Here is a 25,116-nt window from a genome sequence, read left to right as displayed (position 1 = left end):
GTATTATATTATATTCTTATAAAGTACTAAAATGTACTCTGTAAGAATGGTACAAAGTTCAAAGTGTCAAACTATATGCATTTTTTTAAGTTATGAGTAAACTTGTTACAACGTTGTGTTTATTCTGTTTTTTCCGCAGTAATATAATATAACGATTGTGTTTTAGACGTGTTCTCCGAGTGACGCGAATTTGATTCGTAAAATGTGTGTAAATATTAAATATTCTCCTACGTAATTTTTTATGGTTGTTGACATTAGTTAAGTATGTTTATAAATTTAACGTAATAGACAACACATCACTATATGCTAATATCTTGTGTAATTCGTTGCACATTCATCGTAAGTATAGTAAAAACAAGTTCAAAGTTCGTTTGCTTAGAACCGCTTTATAAACAGGATGTAAACATTCATTAGCGAACGAAGGAATGAAATCCTTTTTATCCTCTTCGGCCCTTTTCACCCGAGTACGGCGAAGCTAATATAAGGATTATGATTTTTACACGTATGTATTACAGAGGCAACACTCAATCGATATTGTTTGGAATTGTCTCGATTGTGTACATGTCGCGTAGGCTAAATATTTTTAAGAAAAAATCTAAAAATTAAAAATCATTGCGCTCCATTGTTACAAGCACCAAATTAAGGTCCTTTTTAAACATATATCAAACATGTTTATATAAAGTATGATGCTAAATAAATTTTTTTAAGTTTTTTGAATTCATGTTTAAAAAATTGTCTTATTCTAAAAGAAACAATAGAGCCTAAAAACCTAGGTTAATGCACAAGACACCCCTTCTATATAGAAGTGTTAATAGAATAGAATTGTGTGGATATCCACACAATATAATTAAGACGAAAACTACGATCATAATCACCGGCATGAGCAAATTATAATTTAGATGCGTGCGCTTGTATCGTTACGGTATACTGACTCTACAGACAGCATTCACGAATGTTAAAAATGACAATTGTTAATCTATATTCCGGTTATTACTAACAGACTGTAAAGTAGAGGCCACACTATACTATATTCGACAGACATAATAGTTTAAGAGCACGAAAGCTTGACACATTGGACTTTGGATTTCATTCATTCATTCTTTTAAGTCCGAAGTGTCAATCTTGACGTACTCTTGGCCCTGTACAACTTTATTACCTTTGAAACATCGGAATGAGTTAAAATAAGTCTTATTTTTCGTTCTTGATTTAAACTACTTAAGTAAAATATTTTTTTATCTTAATCGGGTTTTAATTTTGAATTATTATTTTAAAGTACCGTAAATCTGCAGTAAAACTACCGTAAGTACATTTTTAACACAGTTCGACAGGAAATTACATTAATTAGGATAATTTATAAAGAACTTAAGTACCCTAAATGAGATTGAAATTGATATTTAATTACGGCTACAGTCAATTTAGAGCGCGCTGGTTAAATGATTTAAGACGTGTAATTTACATGTTTTTATACAACTTATACATTGATATTTTATGTATAATTATATTTATTTTGCCGCTATAAGTTACAACTTATTCTTTATAGACGGAAATTAATAATCGCTGGTAACTTTTTTCAACGAAGAATTAAGGATAATGAACCAGAACGTTCATTGCCCTAAAACAGAGCTGAGAACTTTTTACGGAGATATTAATATTTTTCCACTTTATCATAGGATTTTTTTTTGGTACTCTTTTTTCCATTCTTAAACTGGAAAAGGCAAAGGCACTTGTGCGTCATACTAGACTGAGAGTAATTTCTTTCTTAACTTTCATTACAAGTAAGTTTACAAGTCTTCAATAGTGCTTCTTACAAAATGAAATTAAACTGGACCACATTTTTGATTTTACGTAACCTTAGTGTAGTAGTAACCCTAAGCAGGGATCTGAATACGTAGAGTTTTTTTTACCGAAACTTCGAGGAACGTAGACAGAAAATGGAGACCAATATTTGTTAGGTCGTGGACCTTTTCGGGATTCGGGAAATCACTTAAGAACATTAAAAATTGACGTAATTGGGGCCAGGCAGGCATCGGAGGCAGTTCATGCAGCACTTACTATTGTGCCCCTTGTGTCCTAATACCTGAACGAGGGAGGATCTCTACGCGGTTACGGACAGCGCAGTCAAGATAGCAACGTTCATATCACTATTCAAAATCAATATAGTCCTAAAATAAAAGAAGTATCGACACCATAAGATGAAGAAGAATCGTAAGCGGTATAGTACTGAATTTAAATCTTATCTTGGGGTGCTCTTGACCCGTGACATTGTACACAATGCCGTCACAGGGATTCGAACCGTCCACTTCGCAAATGATAAGCAATCGTCCTACCACTAGGTTCCTACCGCTCTTGCTATGCAAATGTTATACAATGAAATAAATCAAATTTCGATAATTAAAACATACAATTAAAAATAACGGTAGTTCTTTTTTATCACACTAAGTAACGGGATGAAGAAGTCGTGCGCCTAGCGGTAAGCGACACATCTGCTTTTATATGTATAGCTAAGGTAGTATTAGGTAGGCAATATTTCCATGAACGAACTCTTTCACAAAAAGCTGTACCGCTACTAAAAAGTAAAAGTAAATATTAGTTTTGTAGTGTGTCACGCGTCTAATCTAATTACAAATAAGTTACGCTAAATTGTTCCTTTAAGTATGAAACACAGAGAGATCGGGTGCGGGTCGGGACAGCAACGGGTCTAATTCCATGTATTTATATGGACGAGAACACACCGAGGGCAGGCGTGGTAACACGTATCTAGGGTCGGCGGACTAAAGCACTGTAAAAAAAGTGTTTCGTTTGTTAATATATAACTTATTATATATTTTTTTGTTTTGTTTATAGTGTTGGAAGATGTGAAGAGAAGGATAAATTTGAAAAAGACGACTCTAGAATAAAATTACAAATGTATGAAGTAACAAATCAAATTGACATATATGTGCTTTAGCCGGTAGATGTATTAATTTAAATGAATGCTGTTGGATTTTGACTTATGTGCTTTAGTCCGCAGACCCTAGATATGTTTCCGTTAAAAGAACAATTTAGGGCTATCGAGTAATTCTTTCTAGATTAATTCCTCTGTAACAAAATAAATTGCCTCCGTAGACGAACAACTACCGCACTGGACTGCCACGCAGAGGTACCGTGCTCGATTCTCGAGTCAAAGAGAAATATATGTATGGCTTGCATTTATTTCTCTCGTGAGTTTGGGTGCAATTTGTGGTTGTCTATGTGTGTGTCCTTGGCACTTTCCCTAGCGCGGAATCATGAGTATGTGCGCTAAAAAAGGGTTTCCCTAGTGCAGAACTACAAAACCGAATTCGAGTGTACAAAATACATTACAAATTAGCTCCATGGACTTATCCGTACGGACAGAGTTATCACCATTTAGCGCGATCTGTTTTAATATTTTTATTTGTGTACGACACAAAATCCTGATGAATTATTAAAGGCATGGAACAAAAGTAATTGTTTACGATGGAAGTAATATAGTCCCGCGAGGTTGTTAGTATTTTACAAATAACCCAGTATATACAAAAAAATTACCGACACCTGGCTATCAACTCGTATATATCATTTAAATAGTGAACTTAGGCTGAAAAATTATTAAGTACGCGTAGAACCCGAGATTATCTAACTGATAAAAACAATTCGACGTAACCTGATAAAACATGTAAAGACAAGCCTACACTTAATTTGTGTCAATAGTGTAGGCTAGAGTTGCCAGGAGTGCGATTTGCGCGTGACGTCCAATTATTGAAGAGTCTTACCTATATCAAATGCAACCATTGCGCGGGACGCTAAATATACTGTTTGTTGGAAGTGAGACTATTTTTTCCGACTTCTTTCAAACAAAGCAACATTTCAGACTCATCAAGAGTCCCATCAAATAGTTATTTCTAATATCAATGCAAACCACTATATTTTCAAATCTCATCAATGGTTACAAAAGTGAATAATTTAAATACCTTATTTATTATTTACCAAAAATTACTCCGATTTGCACTACATACGATTTCAAATATATTTATATATTTTTTTATAATATCAAGTGACGGGACCAACAAGTCGTATTTTTTACTAAATTCAATTTATTAATGAAAAACAAAATTGCCGCCAGGCAGTAATGTAAGCGTTATTGCGTTCCGGTTTCGAAGGTAAGGGTGCTGGTGAAATGACAGGCACATGTGACTTGTCAACTTACGTCTCAGAGTGACGGGTGCAGTGGCAGTACCTCTCAGGTCTTTGCGATTCAAAGCTTTGAGTGACACTGCAACTGTTATGGATAGGCGTGTCACTTACCACCACCACGACTTGTTCAACCCATCACATGGAATAAAAAAGAAGAGTAGTGTGCTTAACATAAAAGTTTTTATGCTGTGTATTTATAATAGAATTATACTACAAGAAACCCATGAAGTTATTTTTTGAGACTGTTTCAATTTGGAAAGGAGTTGTCCCATCCCATTTTGCGCAAAGTCGAAACTACCCAGCTCTACTGGGTGATGAATTTAATCTGTTATTATTATTACTCATGACACCATATCTTATCACTAACAGAGTCAGTAACAAAGCAAGTACCGCAGTGAACGCACGTGTTTCGCGCGCAGTATTATGTAAAGAAGTAATTTTAATTATATCTATTTAGTTAAATGAATGACGACAGCATTGTAGAATTAACAGAACAATAAACAATGAGTGCACCAAGTTACAGTCCTTTGGATGAAAATGAACCGAATGATTCTAATGCAGGAGTTGATGGAACTGGAGGCAATCATGAACAGTAAGTAATTATCCAACTAGTCACAAGACAGTATATAATTTTTGCTTTAGTTTTAGCACAATATATAACTTTGCTACACATTAATGTTTCTGGGAAGCAATGACATCACGTTCACCTCTACGACCGTAGAAGTCTGTATGTGTCCGAATCTGTTTAAATAAAGTATCCGTAAACTGAGCAATAAAGATGTTACTTGTATGAATAAGAGCTTAAAAACCAGGGATGAAGTGTTTCTTTATGTTGTTATTAAGCTATCGTCTTAATTTTACTATATCTTGATGAGATTGATGACTGTTGCTTAGTTTTGGAATAGACTATTTGTACCAATGTAAAGAGTGAAAGAGAAGGCGAGACCAAGCAGGTCGATTAAAAATTACATTTTATTCCGTTCAAGGTGAGGTTATAGGTTGTTTATATTGGTGCTTCAGTGCCGACCATGAACCTGGCTAGGTCAAAGCCAGTATCGATCACCCTAAAATGCTCTATAGAACTTGTCGGGCAGTGATATTGTTACACCATAATATTTAATGTGTTGTAACATAAATTTCTTGTATAATGTACAGAATATTGCAACGTTCTCATTCCTTACGCAATCGTTTTTTTTTTCTATAACGAACTTTGTGGAAGTACATCATAACGTAAATAAAGAAATTTATCCTAAACAGTAGACCTTATCATTTTTAGCAACATGGAAGAGACAAAAGAGAAAGAAGAAGAAGTACCCAGTATCTCCTATTTTACATTAGTAAGTGGACAGTTAGAAGTTGAATACAACAATAGTAAATACATTATCGTACGTTGAATACTTATTATAAAATTTGCATTTTCAGTTCAGATACGCAAGCGCAATGGATAAATTGTTTATAGTTATGGCTACTTTGTGCTCTACAGCACAAGGATGTCTTGACCCATTGGACACAATCGTGTTTGCAAATCTCCTACAAAGTATGGTTGATTATGGTAAACAATCAAATGATGAAGTTTTTCTAAAAGCAGTATTAACTTTTACACTATTCAGCTGTAGTATTGGAATTGGTCAAATTTTACTTCAGTATCTATCAACCGTTACGATGAATTGTTCGGCTGCAAATCAGGTATTTAATAAATTGGCTTTCTTTTTTAACACGACCTTTCTAACAAACAATTGACACACAATAGAATACTACATCTATCTGGATGTGGAGTTTCAGTAACAATGTAATAACGGGCACCAAAATTTCGATTTTATTCCCAAACCGAACCAATTATTGCAGTAACCAAGCCAAGCGTTAAGAAAAGTATCGCATTCATTCAATCGCCAAGTCTTTTGAGAAACCTAAATAAGAGCAAAATTAAGAATCGTTCATTTCTTGCCTTTATTTCCAGGTCTTCAAAATTAGACGAGAATACGTGAAAGCTGCTTTAAGCCAAGACTTTGAATATTATGACACACATAAAACAGGAGATGTGGCATCTAAAATAAATGCGTAAGTTCTTATAAAATAAAAGAAATCGTCCACTGAAAGCAATAATGATTATTTACTGTCACAGTACGTTTACAGTCTCTGCGTTTATCATATCTAACGTTATAGTATTTTCAGTGACATGAAAAAAGTCGAAGACGGTATGGGTGAAAAGATAGCAATGATAATTGTCAGCCTATCCTCGGTTGTTAGTATCATAATTATGACCTTCATTAAAGGGTGGAAATTGACTTTAGTATGTCTAGCTGCAATTCCGGCGCAGTTTATACTTTATATCGGTAGTGAAATGGTAAGAATTTTCTTTATTGTGACGTCTATGATTTCGTGAAATTATAATTTCTCTAACGCAAAACATTGGTCAATCTGAAAATGATGTTTTTTTGAGTTACGCAATTTAGATCTGAAAAAAATAGTTTCATTTGCAATGTATAACAATCGCGAAAACCTAAGAACTCGATATTGGTCAATGTAACAGAAAGTTGTATTCCAGACTACTTTAGCTTACTTAATCTAAACTATTCATCCGTTTGATGGTTGCACAGACTAGCCTGAACATATTCATTAATAATACTGTCTTCCAGATCCAGATCAGATGTCTTTTTTATTACTCAGAAAGCTATGCTCTATATAGCTATAATATAAACGATCAAATATATTTCAGATAACATCAGGACTATCTAAAAAAGAAAGTGCAGCATCTGGAGTGGCTGGAGCGATCGCAGATGAAGTTCTGAACTCTATACGAACCGTGTACGCATTTAATGGTCAACAGAAAGAATTGAAAAGATATCAAATGCAAATAAAAAAGATGAGAGTTATAAATATAAAGAAATGTAAGTCAATAAAGTTAAGTTAAGTAAGTAATTACTCCTATTCCAAAAAACAAACACATAATACAAATATAAAAATTATATTTCAGCTGCTATACAAGGTTTTTGTTATGGAACCATAAGCTTTGTAATTTTTGCTACATATGCTCTCTCGTATTGGGTCGGATACAAACTAATGACTGATGAACCCGACAACTATGACATAGCTACCACTATTGCGGTAAGTATAATTAACAAGAACTTTAAAAATATAGTCAAAGGCACTGTAGTATCTTAGTGTATAAATAAAATCAAATAAAATCTTGTTCGTTACGTCACTTCATAAAAAAATCAGAAAGACAGGCTCAAACGTTTTTCGAATAGCTATTATTGAACAATGCTTTTATGAATCTGTGAAACCTGTCTTTGTACACTCTTTAAAAAATGTGTGGACTGTTACTCACACGTTAATTTACATTTTAAATCAAGAGGTAGGAAATATTTTTTTACAGAACACAATAGCAATAAGGGCAACTCAACAATGTATCAAATGCAACAGTGTTGCGAGATCCAAAATCAATATCCAAGGGTCAGCCTAGGTTGTTACTAATATCTAATATTTTTTAAATCATTGATAATTAAACAATACACATTATTGGCAAAAGTGAAACTGTGGGTTTAGATACGTATTATATTTTAGAAAAAAATAACCATAATAGAGCGAAACTTACACATTTGTTTTATGAAAAAATATGTGTCAACATTAATAAATATCCAAATGGTCAATCAATGATTTATTATGATATAGAACACCTTCAAGAATAGTTGCAAGACATGTTTCAACTTTTTAAAATCAATTATATATTTAATTTTTGTATGTCACAAAATTTAATATCCATGATTTTTTATGAGACTTATTTGTTTTCAAAAAGTATTTGGCCCGAAATTACAATATACCCTAAATAAAACTTTAAACTCTTTATCGTAGGTTTTCTACGGAATAATGACAGCATCGACTAGCCTTACGGGCGTAATGTGGATAGGAAACGTGATTGGAGAAGCTACAGGTGCTGGAGCAAAGATTTTCCACCTGATTGATTATAAATCTAAAATTAATCCACTTCAAGAAACGAATTTGCGTACTCCAAATTATATTGAAGGAAGTATTGAACTCACCGATGTTGTCTTTCATTATCCATCCAGGCCGGACGTAACTGTAAGAAGCTCAAATTTTCGTTCGAAAAATCGTTTTATATTGAACGTAAAGTAGTTGCCCCATTAAACGAAGGAAGATTATTAAAATACATGTAATTTTTACCATGCTTGCAGGTACTAAAAGGTGTAAGTTTAACCGTGAAAAGAGGTCAATCCGTAGCTATTGTAGGTCACTCAGGTTGCGGAAAATCTACTATAATCCAACTCATCTCCAGATATTACGATGTCGTCGATGGTGAAGTAAATTTTCCGTTCTTTATTAAAACATTTGAAGTAAACGGAATGCAACTGTATTGTTGTATGTTTTTTGGTTGGTATCGACGATAAAGCTTTTCTTATTATATCAATCTTAGGTGTCCATTGATAATTATAATGTTCGAGATCTTCAAATCGCTTGGCTTCGTGGGCAAATTGGATTAGTGAGACAGGAACCAGTGTTATTCAATACAACCATCAGAGAAAACATTCGCTACGGCCGGGAGGGATCTAGTGATATCGATATACAATCCGCTGCCAGACAAGCCAACGCCCACAACTTTATCATGAAGTTACCTAAGGTAAAGATCACATTATTTATTTCTAAGAACATGCATGTACAAACACAACTAATTTAACATATTTGATCACAGGGTTATGATACATTGGTAGGCGAGAGTGGCGCCTCACTTTCTGGTGGTCAGAAACAACGCATTGCAATTGCTAGAGCTTTAGTACGGAATCCAACAATACTTCTTCTTGACGAAGCCACGAGTGCTTTGGATAGTTATTCTGAAGCTAAAGTTCAAAAAGCGCTAGATAAGGTTTATATTTATACATTTAATTTAAACAATTAATCATAATCGACATATCACTAACATTTCTATCCCTTAAATTTGCGAAATATGTGAATGAAATGATTATGAAATTTCAGGCAAGAGAGGGAAGAACAACAATAGTAGTGGCACACAGACTATCTACAATTAGAAATGTAGATGTTATATACGTCATGAAAAATGGAGAAATTGTAGAAGTGGGAAAGCACGACGATTTAATGGAAAACAAAGGCCATTATTACGATATGGTTACACATGCTGCGCCTGTTGGAAATGAAGGTAAAACTAAAGTCAAAGAAGTTATTGAAAATGTCACTAATTATTCATTACGTGTCTTTAAATGCTTACTTTCGTGCAGTCAAAGTATCGAGCCCAAATACTTCAAATAAAGACTTATATGAAGATTCTGATGATGACGAAACGTCGGAATTTATAACAAAACGAAACTTGATCCGAATGGATACTGTAAGTATAGTAAACTATTGTATATCGACGTAATAAATGACAATTGATCTGGTTTTTACAGAGAGAAGAATAATTTAATTTTGTATTGCAGGTGAACGAAGAAGACAAAAATCCGAAAGTATCATTTTGGAGAGTAATACAATTAAACGCTCCCGAATGGAAGTCTATAACTATAGCCAGCTTAATTTCCGTCGTTCATGGTTTTACTTGGCCCATTCTAGGAATCATACTAGGAAACTTTATTGGTGTAAGTGAAAAGAACTTCGGATCGAAATTGTCACTCCAAAAGCTTACCTTCTAATATTTATTCCGTTTTCTAGGTTCTTTCAAACCCAAATAAAGATGAAGTGCTAAGCTCAGTAACACTGTACTGTATAATATTTCTAGGAACAGGTGGAGTTGCATGGCTACTGGAATTTCTAACCGTAAGCACCTTTACTTCTGTTCATTCAAGACCTCTAAACTATAAAAAATAAATATATTTATGACATACGCTTGTTTGTTAGACATTTTTTTACACAATTGCCGGTGAATATCTGACGGAACGATTAAGGAAAAGATTATTTGAAAATTATCTTCAACAAGAACTGGCATATTTTGATGACAAGAAAAATTCTGTTGGAGCTATCAGTGCAAGACTATCCGGCGATGCTGCAGCTGTAGAAGGGGTAAATATTATTTTAATAAATATGTCTTATTTACAAAGCAATACCAAAAAAGTACAGAACCAAAAAAAATGAGGCAGAAAAGTCAGTGCGTTCATACTACGTTGTAATATCTAAAAATTTATATTTTTTAAATCTTTATTTATTTAGGAACTTTTGTACCATGTATATGCCAGTTTCATCGTCTGGGCGGTGCTGCTGGAGAGCCGATTCAAGAAAAAGTAACAGTCTTTTTGCCTGTTTTGTGTGGGGATTGCGTAGTACAATTTTTTTTAAATTTATAGCACCTACGGATGTTCGGTTGATCTGCAGGTCTCTCATCAACGCCGCCCTCCGACCAGGATCGTGTTAGTTTTCATAAACAACCTTGTTTATTTACTCTACGCTTTATTTATCTTACTTTACATGAATTTTTAGGCAACGGGACGTCGGATTGGGACCATAGTAGACGCGTTTGGATCACTTATCTTTGCTCTAGCTATGTCTCTGTACTACGAATGGAGAATCGGACTAATTTCTTTAATTTTTATCCCACTCACTGCTGTACTTGTACACCGCGAAGGGCAAATGGTCATGCAAGATTCCTTTATGACGGTTGAAGCTATGGAACGTAGCACGAAGGTAAATTTTGTTACATTCTTATAGATTGCATTATTATTTCGTGACAAAAATTCATTCATTCAGTCATGTTTTCTTCTAGATTGCAGTAGAAACAGTGTCGCATGTCCGTACAGTAGCCTCTTTAGGTAGGGAAGAACAATTTATTATGGAATATTGTGCAGAATTAATGCCTGCTCTCATTGCTGCTAAGCGGTCCGCGCACTGGAGAGGAATAATTTATGGCTTCTCAAGAGGCCTTAACTGTTTTATCTACGCCCTTACCATGTATTATGGAGGAAATTTGATTGTCTATCACAAAGTCGATTATTATCTTGTTCTCACGTAAGTATTCATAGTTGAACAATTTCTTTTAATTTTATTTGAAATAATTGCGCAATAATCCGGTTTGTACAAGTTACTTGTTTATTTGAGTAGTGTCCTAAATGTTATACTTAATACTATAATTTACAGTTCATCACAAGCTATTATGTTGGGTGCTAGCTGTTTTGGCGCAGCTTTTGCTTGGGCTCCTAACTTCCGAGAAGGTTTGAATGCTGCTGGACGTATTATAACTTCGTTAGCAAAGCAATCTACTATTGTCGACCCAGATACACCTGCTGTTGATAATTTTGTGAGCATAATACTCATTAGCCTCGATTCACAAACTAATCTTAATTTAAGTTCTTCTAATACTTTCGTTAACAGTAAAAAAAGGAGGCAAATTATATTAAAACTCTCAAGTTAGTCGACCCCTGTAAACTAAAAAACGTACAAGACACGTATCTGACAAAATTTAAAGATATCAACTAAAATAAAAGCTTCCTAAGCATTTAGAACGAGGGAGATACATGCACTAAACTTAAATTTAGTTTTGTTTGCGCCTACCCTATTCAACGTTACTATTGTACACAATTGGCACACTGGCTTTGTCACTACCATAAGTTAAAAACCATGATTTTATTTATGTGTTGTTATCAGCGTATGCAGAAACTTCCCTAGTTTTTAATACAAAATTTGAATACTCGGGGCAATATCGTAAAGTCACCTAATGTAACTTTTGACAACTGATCTGTAGGCTAATAATTCGAAAACATAACCGTCACTTTTTTAATTGATACGTTTGCCAGTTATGAGTTGTGTGGTTGATGAAATCCGTGTGCGAATTGATAACAAGATTTTAATCTCAATTTTTACATACAGAATGGAACAGGTGAAGTTAGCGTCCAGAATGTTGATTTTAACTATCCTACAAGACCGTTAATCAAAGTGTTAAATAATCTAAACATGAAGGTAGAAACAGGCAAAACTGTGGCACTTGTTGGTGAAAGTGGATGTGGGAAAAGCACAGTCGTGCAACTAATTCAAAGATTTTATGATCCTGACGAAGGAGTAGTGGTACGTAATTCAACATACTACAAGAGAAACTTTGTAGAAATCTTCGATAGGTTATACAATTATAGTTGTTACAAAAACATTGAAGTTAAAATCTTCGTATAACCAACAAAACAGTCGTTATTATGTTTTAATACTACTATTAAAAAAGATATTTGTTGATAATAATTTCCCCTAGCAAAGATGTCATTAATTTTCAGACTCAAAATAACATCCCGATAACCAAGCTACGTTTAGCAGATGTCAGAAAAATAATAGGATTTGTACAGCAAGAACCAGTGTTATTTGATAGAACTATAAGTGAAAATATCACTTACAGGGACAACTCTAGGGAACCCAGTATGGATGAAATCGTTGAAGCAGCTAAAGTGGCGAATATACATCAGTTTATTGCTGCTTTACCAAACGTGAGTATTACTATGCAATTATAACGATTAGCTACTTCATTGACTTACAATTATATTGTAAGTCAATGACCTACTTTGTAATTTTTATCGAATACGATGATGTTTGATATCGTGGTAACGATATCTTTTTTTTTTGTAAATTTCTTAACAAATTTGTTACAATTATTAATAACAAAGATCAAACATAAAGAAAAATTCCTTCGATCTGACAGGTCTCGAATCCTCGTCTGTTTTGCCAATCTAAGGCAACCGCTCTACCAATCGAAAAGTCGATCTGTAGCTCAGTTAGTTCCAATTTCTACTAATTGAATGCTCGATCTTGTCAGAGCTCAGTTGGTCAGAGTTCTTTGTATTCGATCTTCGTGATAAATAATAATGATTACTTTGTAAAGTTGGATTGTTTGAAAAACAAATATACACGATTTAGATCCAAAAAATAGTTTCATTTCCTGGTTACTAATTTTCAAGAACATTGCGAATTGTTTGATTAACGAGATTTTGATCGACTTGTATAGCATCGATTTGTTTAATACGTTACTGTAAAATTGATTTTTACAACCAGCTGTGGATAAGTGAGACCTCCAGTCACAGGTATTTCTTTATCCACTGGGAGATTTCAAACTTGTACTACTACTAGACAATAAGGAATAAACATTTTTTGTTTTGGTTTATTCTATGTAAATTTTCATAGCTTAATAATAATAATGTGACCGACGTTCACACTAATTATCTGGTATCAAACTAGTAGCAAAGCAGCAATATTAGCGCTAGGGTACTACCCAGAACACTCAGCCCAGAACCAAATTAGGAAAATTTGTTTCTCAAATAGGTCGTACCGAGAATCAAACCCGATGCCTCCTCATCTAACGCCCACAGTGGTAAGTGCTCGGCCACAGATGTCTTCAAATCCAATGAAACGTTTAACTGGAAGGCTATTTTATATTTTTCATAGCACGACTACACTTCAGGGCGTGAACTCGATGAAATTTTCCATAAGAGTTATAATATTTTGTTACATTATTTTAGTTTTGTAATTTACGACATAATGAGAGGTCTGTTCCCAGCGGTTTTTATGAAAAAACAATCCCAGTGAGCCTGTCTCTGAAGTTGCAAAATCAAAGAGGTAGACGAACGCTGCTGTACCTGTTGCGACTGCATTACTCCACGAAGTCTGAGGAGATAGTGGAGTAGATGTACTCCGTAGATGTAGTCTGATGAGACTAAAAGCCAAATACACCCTGAGGGTCGAGCGCCACAATGTAAATTTTATTTCGTTTGTGGGGAGAGTGCCCATCAAAGAAGGAGTTTTGGCCGAAGGGTGTCATATACCTTTCGGCGATTCCGAGGCAGTTTACCTGACAGCAGATTGCGCCTCACGACGCTGACAAATGCACTTCGCGTAGATTAGTTGTTTCGTTTTAGTATTACCCATATATGTATGTAGTACTTAATGTATAATTATATTGGGTGAAGTTGCCAGATTTAAATGAATGAATAAAATAAAGTAAATAAAAAATATATAGACTAACCATTATTGTTATTTATTTTTACAGGGTTATGATACTAACATTGGATCGAAAGGCACTCAACTGTCAGGTGGGCAGAAACAGAGAGTAGCCATTGCGAGAGCGCTGATACGATCACCAAAGCTACTGTTATTGGATGAGGCCACAAGTGCTTTAGATAATGAAAGTGAAAAGGTAATAGATACATGTCATAGATAAGACACTGATAGTGTTATTCGTTATTAATTAAAATCCTTTTCTGGAGTAATAAACTTAAGTAAAGTGAACAGCAAGCTTGATTTTACCATTAAAGTCCAACTCTAAGTCACAATAAGAACGGTCCCAAGTTTAAAACTAGATGTGCTGTTGACTGAAAATTAAATGTCCACTTGCACTAAAATTAAGTACGTCTTAAGCCTATGCTTAAATTGATAAGTGTACGATACACGATCGTACATTTTGCAGGATCAGCATGTTATGCCATTGACCGCTATTTAGGTTAATGCACTACGGAATGCACTTTAGTTATAAAACTCACTTGCTCGCCATCGCACATTCATCTATCAGTTATCATTTAAGCAGTTCGTTTAGCAATAAACTTCTAAATCCTATCAGACTTATCATTGAAAGGTGAACAAACCGTACAATAAGACACTCTAAACAATGTCCTAAGAGTGTATTTTGCATTGCAAGCATTAAGACGTCCTAAGTTTAGTGCAGAAACATTTAAATTTAAAATTTTAATTACCCGCACTCTACAAAAATTATTGATGGAATTCGATACGTTCAATATGCATACTTAGTTCTGTGGTTTTCGCGATTACTGTATATTGGAAATGAAATAACTTTTTTAATCTAAATCACGTATTTTTGTTTTTTTTTTTTCATCTCATAGAATCAGCCGTGACCAGTAATCTCGAAACATTCATTTGTTTGAAAAACAAATATATGCCATATTAGACCCGTAAAAATAGTTTAATTAAATATGACATTTTCAGAAGCTTCAAATTAAAATCTTTATTCTTACGTAAAAAAAGCTCTTTGTCAAAATTTTCATAATTTTCAGGTAGTACAAGAAGCTTTAGATCGTGCAAAAGAAGGCCGCGCTTGCGTAGTAATCGCGCACCGCTTGAGCACCATTCAGGATGCAGATAATATCTGTGTCATGCGCGGTGGATGTGTTACAGAAAGCGGCACTCACGCGCAACTCATGGAGTTGAGAGGGTTGTATTATGAACTTAATTTAAAAGGGCAAATGTAGATTTACTCGTCTATACAGGGTTACTTGTAAAATACTAACAACCGCGCAAAACTGTGTTACTAACATCATAAGCAACAACTTTAAACAAATAAGTTTATCAAAAATATTTTTTTGTTGTACTATGTACTGACACTGTTTAGATCTGTATTTGGTAGAGAGAGCTATGTCATACGAAGCGTTGCGACACGCCGCCGACTGAATGGTGAGGCTGCGTTGTACTACTTACAAATTAGATGTAGAAGGGTGCGTTGTAAAGGCGCGCGGTGACGGAACGGACAAGAAGCCATAAGGGCTAGCACGTTAGGGTGCGACTAGCGCCAGAGCGACATAAAGCGCGAGATACTGCTATTTTCGCAAAGAGATGTCGCGCTTTATGTCGCTCTCGCGCCAGTTGCGCCTTGTCGTGCTAGCCCTACAGGAGACGAAGCGGGGAGGGGTGCGTTGCGATACCGCTTTGTTCGCGTGGCACTCGGTGCTTTAAAATTATAGCGTTGCGACGACGCAATGCACCGGTAGCGCCCAAGTAGGATTACATCGCTCTAAATTCACACGTACAAGCGCCCTTCCCTGCGGGACGACCCCCACTCCTGCCCCTAGGTTGTACATCGGACTGGTGCTTACGCTAGCGCTTTCTTTTGGTACAGCATAGAGTAATCACGGTTTAGGCCGATCTAAATAGATATTTTTTATTTTTAAATATTTTTATTTTTGTAAATGAATTAATAAAAGTCATGGTACAAAAGTTGTTGTTTATGACATTAATAATGTAGTCCTGTGAGGTTGTTAGTATTTTAAAAATAAACCTGAAATGCGCAAGTTTTTGACAAAGAACCGAATTACAATTTAAAATAAAATATGTACTTAACAAATTTATAAATGTGTAGTAATTTTATTTAATTACCCGATAATAGCTATTAAGAATTAAAAAAAAAAGTTTCTATAATCCGCACTTGTATTATCAGGTCCATGGTGATTTTCGTATTATTACAAATACGTTGACGTTCATTTGTCACTTTCTACGACGTTAAAGAAATATTATGGAGCAGTATTATTCGAAAGAAGCCAAGTAACCAAGCAAATTATAGGTTTTTTTTTATTTTGGAGACAGAATTTTAATTGTACTCAAAAACAAATTTCAATTCAAAGTCAAATAATAATTTATTCCATAGGTAAAATGTTTACACTTGAAAACGTCATATTTTAAGCTACTACTCGTTCACTACGCTGACCTCCCTGAGAAGAACGAGCAAAAAGCTCCAGGGATTGCTCTTTTTTTAAATAAACTTAAATGCTATGGAATACACTATGGAATCTAGACTCGTGTTGTCTTTCCATACGTCTAACACATACTCTTCCATTTTTAACCAACTTCGAAAAAAGGAGGAGGTTGTCAATTCGAATATATATTTTTTTATGTAATATGACTGTTCAATTAAAATACTTTTAATGTAAGTTTTAAACTTAGGAAATGTAATCTTAATATATGCTCGAGAATTTTATTGTAAAAACGTATACAGTTCCCCATAAAAGAATCGTTTACCTTAGTTAAATTGCCAAATAGTGGTAGTAATAGGTTTTCCATACAAAAAGTACGCGGTCGGTGGAGCATCTATATCTTTGGTTTTCGGTATAACTTTTTGCTCATTTTTTACAATCAGCTTTTGAAATGTATTCCGTTGCTAAATAAACATCTTTTATGTAATAGAATTCGCCTTGACTTCTATTATTCAATCTATTATCGTAAATTTCCAAAGCAATTTACGTCTTACCCAATTTACAATAAACATGAATGCGATAGATATCTCAATTTAGACCTGACAGCCAGTTAATTTTAACGTAACTGGGCCCTTAAGGTGAAATTGTCCAATTATCTTTTCTTTTAATAAGTCATTACTATTCAAGTTTTTAAGAAAGATATTTATGAAAGTACCCCAACCTAACTAATATGCAAATAAGTCAGTAATCTTCTAAAATTTTAAAACTCAATTTGACTTGCATTTGACGACCTTGGTTCCCGTAAGAACCAGTATAGGCAGCAGTAGAGCTCCTGGTGAAAGAGTTCATCCAGGTAATTACTGCCACCACACCTATTTCCGCAGCCAAGCAGTAACGTGAGTACTGCACTTCGGTTTTGAAGGGTAAGGGTGCTAGTAAAATTACAGACACATGGGACTTGTCAACTTATGTCTCATGGTGACGGGCGCAGTTTCAGTACACTTCAAATCATTGCGATTTAAAACTCTGAGCAGTACTGCAACTTTTTTTATGATACTAAGTAGCGTGATGAACAAGTCACAAGCCTGATGATAAACGACACGCTTTTTCATAAACAGTTCAGTGCCACATTTTGTTGCACATTAAACATTACAATAACACAGAACACTAATATAACTATATAAAAATAAGCAAAGGCGTCCTTATGCTAAGGGGCAGTTTCTTTCAAGCAACCATGCAATTCAATAATAATATTAACTTAGATAATTTTTTTTAATAACGCACACACTCAACATAGCCCCGCTCTAGGGAGACCTTGTGTCGCGGGTGCCATGGACACACACATAGACAACCACAAATTACACCCAAACTCACGAGAGAAACAAATGTAGGCCATACAAATATTTCTCTCCCGGCCCGGGAATCTATGCGTGGCAGTCCGGCATGGTAACCGTTCGGCCACGGAGGCAGTTATAGTGTTTAGTAATAGTGTAGTTATAGAGAGAAGAGACTAAACTTATGAATTTACTTAAGACTTAATACTAGTACGTAACACTTCCTTGCTTCCTAAGGATCCACGAATAGATTCAAAAAGGGAATTCCACAGTCTTATTTTTACCAAAATATAGCAGAATCGGTAAAAGACGACTCTTAAACAAAAAAAATATTCATATATTACACTTTTTCAGCTTTTTCTTCATAAAAGTTTAACGGAAAACAAACGAAACGAAAGTACGAAGTGTGGATTTAGCACCATTTAATATTAATGGCGTCGATTCAGAGAAATGCAAACTTAACTTAATTTTGGTTCAGTGTCCTAAGTGCACTTGTCTCTTTCGTTGTCAAGACAGGATTTTAATTTTAATTTTGAGTAAAAAATAAGTTTTTGAAATGATAATTATAAATACATATAAAGACACAATGCAGAACATTTTAGAAGATAGCGTTGTGGTACGAAAGATGATATTATAGTTACCAAGATAGCGAGGAGGTGCTTCGTTGGTTTGGTCATATAGAAAAATGAATGTTGGTGGATTAACGCACAAATTTATATAGCGAATGTGGATGGAGGTGTGGGGAGAGGTAGACCTCAGCCCATATATCTCAATGACGTTGTGTATGTAATTAAAAAAGGCTAAAAGTACCAAGATTATGCGAACGGCAAGGATAAACGAACATGTATGAAGAGACTGATGGGAGTTGAAGAGGCGAAAGAGGTTTGTCAAGAGCGTAGCAGGTGGAGGTCTATGATCTCTGCCAACCCCCGTGGGAGACAGGATTATACATATATATATATATATATGTGTGTGTGTGTGTGTGTGTGTGTGTGTGTGTGTATAAATATAAAAAAGGTTAACCAAAACTAGGTCTCTATTCCGGCGCATGAGACGTCATTTCGTTACGTTGCGGTTCAAATTTCTGTAAAAGAGGAGTATAAGTTTGATTTGTTGCCTATGAGACTGTAAGATTGGTGCCGTTGTAGCTCGGTAACAATTGTCCATGTTCTATTATAGTACTTTATCATGCACTTTGCCCATTGCAATTCCAAACCTGTGATCTGTTATGAAATGTTTCCGGGGTAAATAATAACAATATTCATTAGCCAGACAAATACGCTAATTACCTACCCGAACTTGAGAATTATATGTACAGTCAACAGTACATCAAGCTATATTATATTTTTGTTCAAATATCACTCACAGGGCAGTTGAACAAGATCCGTCAATGTTTAACTTGATATTATACCGTCCATTCTATGGGTACCAAAGCAAGGAAGTTCACTCGGGGGCACTACCTAGATCAAGCACACCACATTCTAGAAAAGTTCATTTCCCAAATTGATCCTACAAGGAATCGAAGTCACGACCTCTTTATCAACTGGTTAACGCGTTGGACAACCGAAATCGTCAAAATTACTTGCGATCACGACTACCAGATAAATACCACTAATAAATAAAAGTTACTTTTCACTTACCTACGGCTTAAAATCGTTGCTAAGTCTTTATCAATTAAGTACATTATTTTAGTCAATTGAAATGGTATTATCCATTGTGCTAAAGATTATTATATATTAATAAAAGATTTGATTAGGTTATTAATAAAAGAATTGCATCTCTAGATTGAAGTGACATCTCAGCCGAAACGCATTTAATACCGGACTTAGGAGCTGTTGGCCTAAATTACAGTAATTTATTCATGACCTTAGAGGTTTCATCAGGCTTTTAAGTTGTTCCAAATCTAATAAAACAGATTTACGACTCAACTAACTCCTTAAAAACACAGTTGACGTAAGAAAGCTGGCAGGTAAGTCTATAAATTTATAACTATTGACTTTTTTACATTTAAAGTTATAAGTACAGTATACAAAATGTCGATCTGTGCAAAGCACATTTTAAATTATGGTAATGTAATGGTTCGTTAATTGAGAATGTCAAAGAAATACGAGCTACTTTTAAATCTCACATAGATAAAAATCTAAAGCCAAAAGACATACTAAATAATATTAATAACAAACAATGTCAAACATAAATAACAACAATAACCTGAATGTTTATCTAAATCCTCGAATTGGGGTCACTAATTAATTCCGATTAGGGTAACATTAATCACTTATTCTGAACGAGGTTGGTACGTAGTTTTGACCGCTAATTGTTAGTTGTATCTTCTTATCTATAGAGAAGTTTTAATTTTGGTTAATATTTGGGTTCGAAATTATCAAACATTTCTTTTCTTTGATAATTATCATGTTAATTATCCGATCACTATCCTTGCTGATTCATAGTCTTGTCTCTTTAAATTTTGACTAAAAATGTCAAACAGCGGGTAAACTAAATGAACATGAAGACTTTTTTTAAATGATTTGTATATACGTTTTATTCGGCTCAAAAAAAATTATGAACTGTATTTTTTTTTTGTATATATCTTACGCGATAACTTTGGCCGGCATTTGTGAACCGACTTTGATGATTATTTTTTGTTGGAAAGAGGGTACCTCAGTATTGGTCCCATTTAGCATTTAGTGTAGCAAACTATGGATAAATCCGGTTTCGTGCACTTTCCGGTAACCGATTTCAATAAAACTTGACAAATATATGTAATTCCTCGAACTTTTGAGGTCGGCTTTTTTAGTACTCTAGTGATTATTTTGAGATTGACACGTTTGGATACATTTCAGATACAAGCACATGACACGACATTGCTAGCGGTAGCATTTGGTTGTTCCAGTTAATATTGTAAATATCAAGGTATGTTTATTAAAATAATTGTCGTGATAATTATCTTTATAATTATTCATGATAATTATCACTTCAAACCTTGGTAAATATGTCTTTAGTTTTTATACTCTACAACGGCGGAGCCAAAAGGAAGGTAATGTGTTTTATTTCATATTACTCGTACTATCAATGTGGTAATATCAACCTCTATTGAAAATGAGGTGTCAGCAGAAATAACATGACGGTCAGCAGATGGAGAATCGTCAATTTTTTTTAAATATTTTTTGTTGATCGAATAGAGTCGTTAACTAAAAAAACTCTTGCTTTATAAGCGGTATCATCTGCGAATGATTTTTTATATTTATGAAGTGAAGAAAAACAGCAGTGTTCGTTAGCAAAATCTGTTAGATTATAAATAAATCGCATTGAAGGCATGAAGTTTGAGACGCGTGACGTCATTAGCACAAGGGAAAAGAGCACTTTAGTTTAAAGTTTTTTATTTTGTGTAATGTCAAGTGACGAGACTAACATGTCGTGTGCCTAATGGTAAGCTACACGCCTGCCCATAACAGTTGCAGTGCCACTAAGCTTTAAATTGCAAAGAGGGGCCCTGCCACTGTGCCCGTCACCCTCAGACATAAGTTGACAAGTCCCATGTGCCTGTAATTTCACTAGCAAGATTCGGGGCAGATCTAGCTCAATTTTCGCGCGTGTAACTCAGTTGCGATTATTACAGTACGTTTTAATTTTATTTTTATGGTACCAAGTGACGGGATGAACAAATTATGCGCCTGGCGGTAAGTGACACGCCTGAATAGTTGTAGTACCGCTCAGAGCTTTCAATTGCAAAGATCTGAAGCGCATTGTCACTGCACTTGACACACTGAGACACAAGTCTCACGTGCCCGTAATTTCACCAGCATCCTTCTAAACCAAAATACCATAATGCTCACATTACCGCTTGGCAGCAAAAATGGTAAGGTGGCGTATTCCTTGAAGAGCTTTATTACTGCTTAAAAATTCACCTTTTAACGCCGTGATAATGGTGTATTTCGTTTTCGATTCATTGCGTATATTGACACGTTTTAACAACATTCATTCATTATTTTCAGTCTTCTAACAGTCACTGTCTTCAAAATTATAGTTATTTTCTTATATTCAACTGTACCTATCCTCTAAGAAAAAAATAAAGTGTGAACTATAAAAAACTGGATTTTATTTAATCTATTCTCAACAACAGTATTTGAAATAATTCATAGTTTTTGTGCCAGTCACGTTATTATTAAATTTATCTATTATTTAAGGTCATAAGTAAGTAGTAACTTACTTACTTATGGTCATTAAATGCGTCCGGTTATATAATGTGTCTTGTAATGTGTCTTTTAGGGTGGGCGGTTCGATGTGATGATTTCCTATTATCAACTTGTCAACATCGAGATAATTCCGCACTTATAAATTTAGTAGAGTTTCAATTGGTAAACATAGGTTTTAGACATGTTCATGTGAGTTTTTAGGAAATGAAACTATTTTTCTGAATTTATATCGCGTACATTTGTTTTTTCAAACAAACCAACGTTCCATCAAGATGACTTTACCAACTCAATCAACCGTGGCCATGGGACATGTAAAGGGCCCGAAACGTTGGTTTGTTTGAAAATACAAATATACGCGATTTAAATCCGAAAAAATAGTTTCATTTCCTATGACTATAGTTCGTTTAGATGTATTTAGTAGCTTATTTCGTCACGCTTTTAAAATGGTGTGCAAGTTTATTAAAAAACAAATTGACAGCTAATAAATGAATAGGGCGAAGCAAACACGAGTAATTCATTAATGCATGTGCTCTATTAAGATCGAAGATAAGAAGCCTTAAGTGTTACTATAGAGTACTACCATTTGTACTCATACAGTACAGTACATAAAGGCACTTATTCGGATGAGATAGAGTGTCAAAGTTCTTTAAACACGTTTCCCACAGGCTTCTTTAAGATTTTTTTCTCTAGCTTAGTGCTAGGTATTAAAAAGAATACCTGTTGTATTGCAATATTCATATTCATATATATTTATTCATCCACATAGGTTACAGTAAATATATACATGGTGATAAATTAAATAATAGTGACCCTCTGTGCTGCGCCTTAAGGCATACGAACTGAATAGGTAAACGAGGAGGAACGTTAGAAATATGCGTTCTTATACAATGTTTGACATTAGTATTGCAATTAGTTCATTGCGTTATCAATATACAAATAAATATTTTGAACTTATAAACTAAAAATATTTTGTTATGATTATGAATGACGAAATTTTTTCTGTGTCTTCGATCTTTGTATTCACAATAATAACAAAACTAGTGAAATTTTTTCACAAAAAATTCTCAATAAATGCGTTTGACCGAAAAGCGAAAACTGCGTCTGTTGTGATACCTGTAAAGGTATCGGCTGTGGTGAGAAGGTGATTTAAAAATCTCTCACTGGATGTCACTAGCGGCTTTGTGTCACTAGTGGGTTTAACCTATCGCCTCTCAAGCAGGGGGTCGGTTCGCATCCGGGCTTTGAGTTTTAATTTGAAATTTACCAATATCTGTTCTGTGAAGGAAAACACTGGAAAAGAAAAACTGGAAAGGAAAACGTGAAGAAACCTGCATGCATCTGCAAAGCTTTGTAATGTCCCAATGAACATTAGGGCCATGTGGGAAGTACAGCCCATGCCCTTTCATTGTGAGACTATAATATCGTCGACGTTTTGTAGAAAGGGCGAAAGCACCATTTCGAAAAAAAATCAGGGGTGCATGTTTTAGGTTTTAACAGCTGTTTTAAAATATTTACGGTTTAATATTACGGAATAATTTTGGTTTTAATGAAGTTTAAGTTTTAAAAATGAATTTAAAACAGGACATTATTCACTTGAAAAATTTTTCGAAATGGCGATTTCGCCCTTCCTACAAAATACTGACGGTATGCAAGAGGACTAGCTATTATATTATCATTAGACTGTATGATATTTGTACCTACCTTGTGGCAACATCTGATTATTTTATACAACATGACACGTGTTTGTATTGTAGCGTTCATTCCAGAACATTCACAATGTATATTGCCACTGACAGCGAGCTCTATATGTGTTTATCGCCTTATGTTAAACATTTTTTTAAATTATCTGCTTCCCATTAAGGTCATGTGTGTAATTTCTGTAAAATGTAATAACACGCCTCGAAAGTAGCAAATACAAGCAACACGCAATCCATATAGACATTGATTTGATAATAGATACACAACCAAACGTAGTAATTCATGAATTTGTAAGTGCAAACACTATAAGTACTATACAAAGAGCGAATAGCTTATACAAGTAACTCCAGTCCACTTGTCTTGCCTTCTAGGGAGCTTGGGAAAAAATATACACGACTTTATATTCACCGGTTAATATACTACCGTCTTTATTATATGTATAGTAAAGCAGTCTAAAATAATTCTTAGAAAAAAGACAAATTACAAAACAAATCTTAATGATTGTAGACTTGATAAAAAATGTACATAAAAAATAAAATTATTATTATCTTCCGCCGCGCGTAATTCATTTTTTTTTTTTTACTGTATTGATTATTATGTACATGTTGTGCCTCAATAATCTCTGTATACAGTACTAAAAAAACCGACCTCAAAAGTTATTCATCCCCTAGTTTTCCACCCTTCTTCAAATTTAAATGGGACCACATCTGATTTACCCTCTTTCCAGCAAAAACGAATCGTCAAAATCGGTTCACAAATGCCGAAGTTATCGCGTAACATATATACAAAAAAACATACAGTCGAATTGAGAACCCTCTCCTTTTTTTGAAGACGGTTAAAAATAAAATACAAATCTGTATTGTACAAGACTTTTTACTGAACGAGAATAAAATACAAAGACAAAAAACTGGGTACAACATTCCGCTTTATTACTAGATAGCAATATCTTCTTGGTGTGACAGGATAAATTAAAAAACAATAACTAGCAGAAGAATCAATAACTGCTATTATTTAAGAACCTTACGCAAATAAAAATATGTTTTCATAAAAATGAAATCGGCAATACTTGTTCACTAATGCTTAACAAGTGTATAAATATCTGACCCACTAAACGTAGGCAAAAAACGTAAGTTCTAGACGAAAAGTGCCTGAACTAAAACAGACATGGGCGAATATATATAGGCGAATTCTGATGCTATCACTGTATGAGGTGTTACCACAGACATATTCTGTGGGTGTTACCAATGGTTTCTCGATTTACGAATGACTATTTAGTTTCTATACCACTATTGCACGTCC

General features: G+C 34.4%; 1 protein-coding gene across 1 annotated transcript; it reads left to right on the top strand.

The window, feature by feature from the left end:
- The first annotated feature begins 4,694 nt into the window (after positions 1-4,694).
- Positions 4,695-15,655, top strand: LOC113238298 (multidrug resistance protein 1A-like). Its single transcript, XM_026475135.1, has 23 exons — positions 4,695-4,783; positions 5,468-5,528; positions 5,614-5,877; positions 6,149-6,249; positions 6,364-6,535; positions 6,908-7,079; positions 7,166-7,296; positions 8,044-8,271; positions 8,385-8,510; positions 8,624-8,827; positions 8,900-9,070; positions 9,181-9,361; positions 9,441-9,547; positions 9,639-9,794; positions 9,868-9,972; positions 10,054-10,215; positions 10,630-10,833; positions 10,913-11,154; positions 11,284-11,443; positions 12,013-12,207; positions 12,405-12,611; positions 14,165-14,311; positions 15,183-15,655. The coding sequence occupies exons 1-23, from the start codon at positions 4,695-4,697 to the stop codon at positions 15,375-15,377; spliced, it is 3,780 nt and encodes a 1,259-aa protein (XP_026330920.1). The 3' UTR covers positions 15,378-15,655.
- The last annotated feature ends 9,461 nt before the right edge of the window (positions 15,656-25,116 follow it).

The sequence above is a fragment of the Hyposmocoma kahamanoa genome, unplaced genomic scaffold, assembly GCF_003589595.1.
Source record: "Hyposmocoma kahamanoa isolate Upper Pololo Valley unplaced genomic scaffold, ASM358959v1 95, whole genome shotgun sequence".
Lineage (NCBI taxonomy): Eukaryota > Metazoa > Arthropoda > Insecta > Lepidoptera > Cosmopterigidae > Hyposmocoma > Hyposmocoma kahamanoa.
Note: the sequence above shows the minus strand (reverse complement) of the source record. Positions and strands in the feature narration are given on the sequence as shown.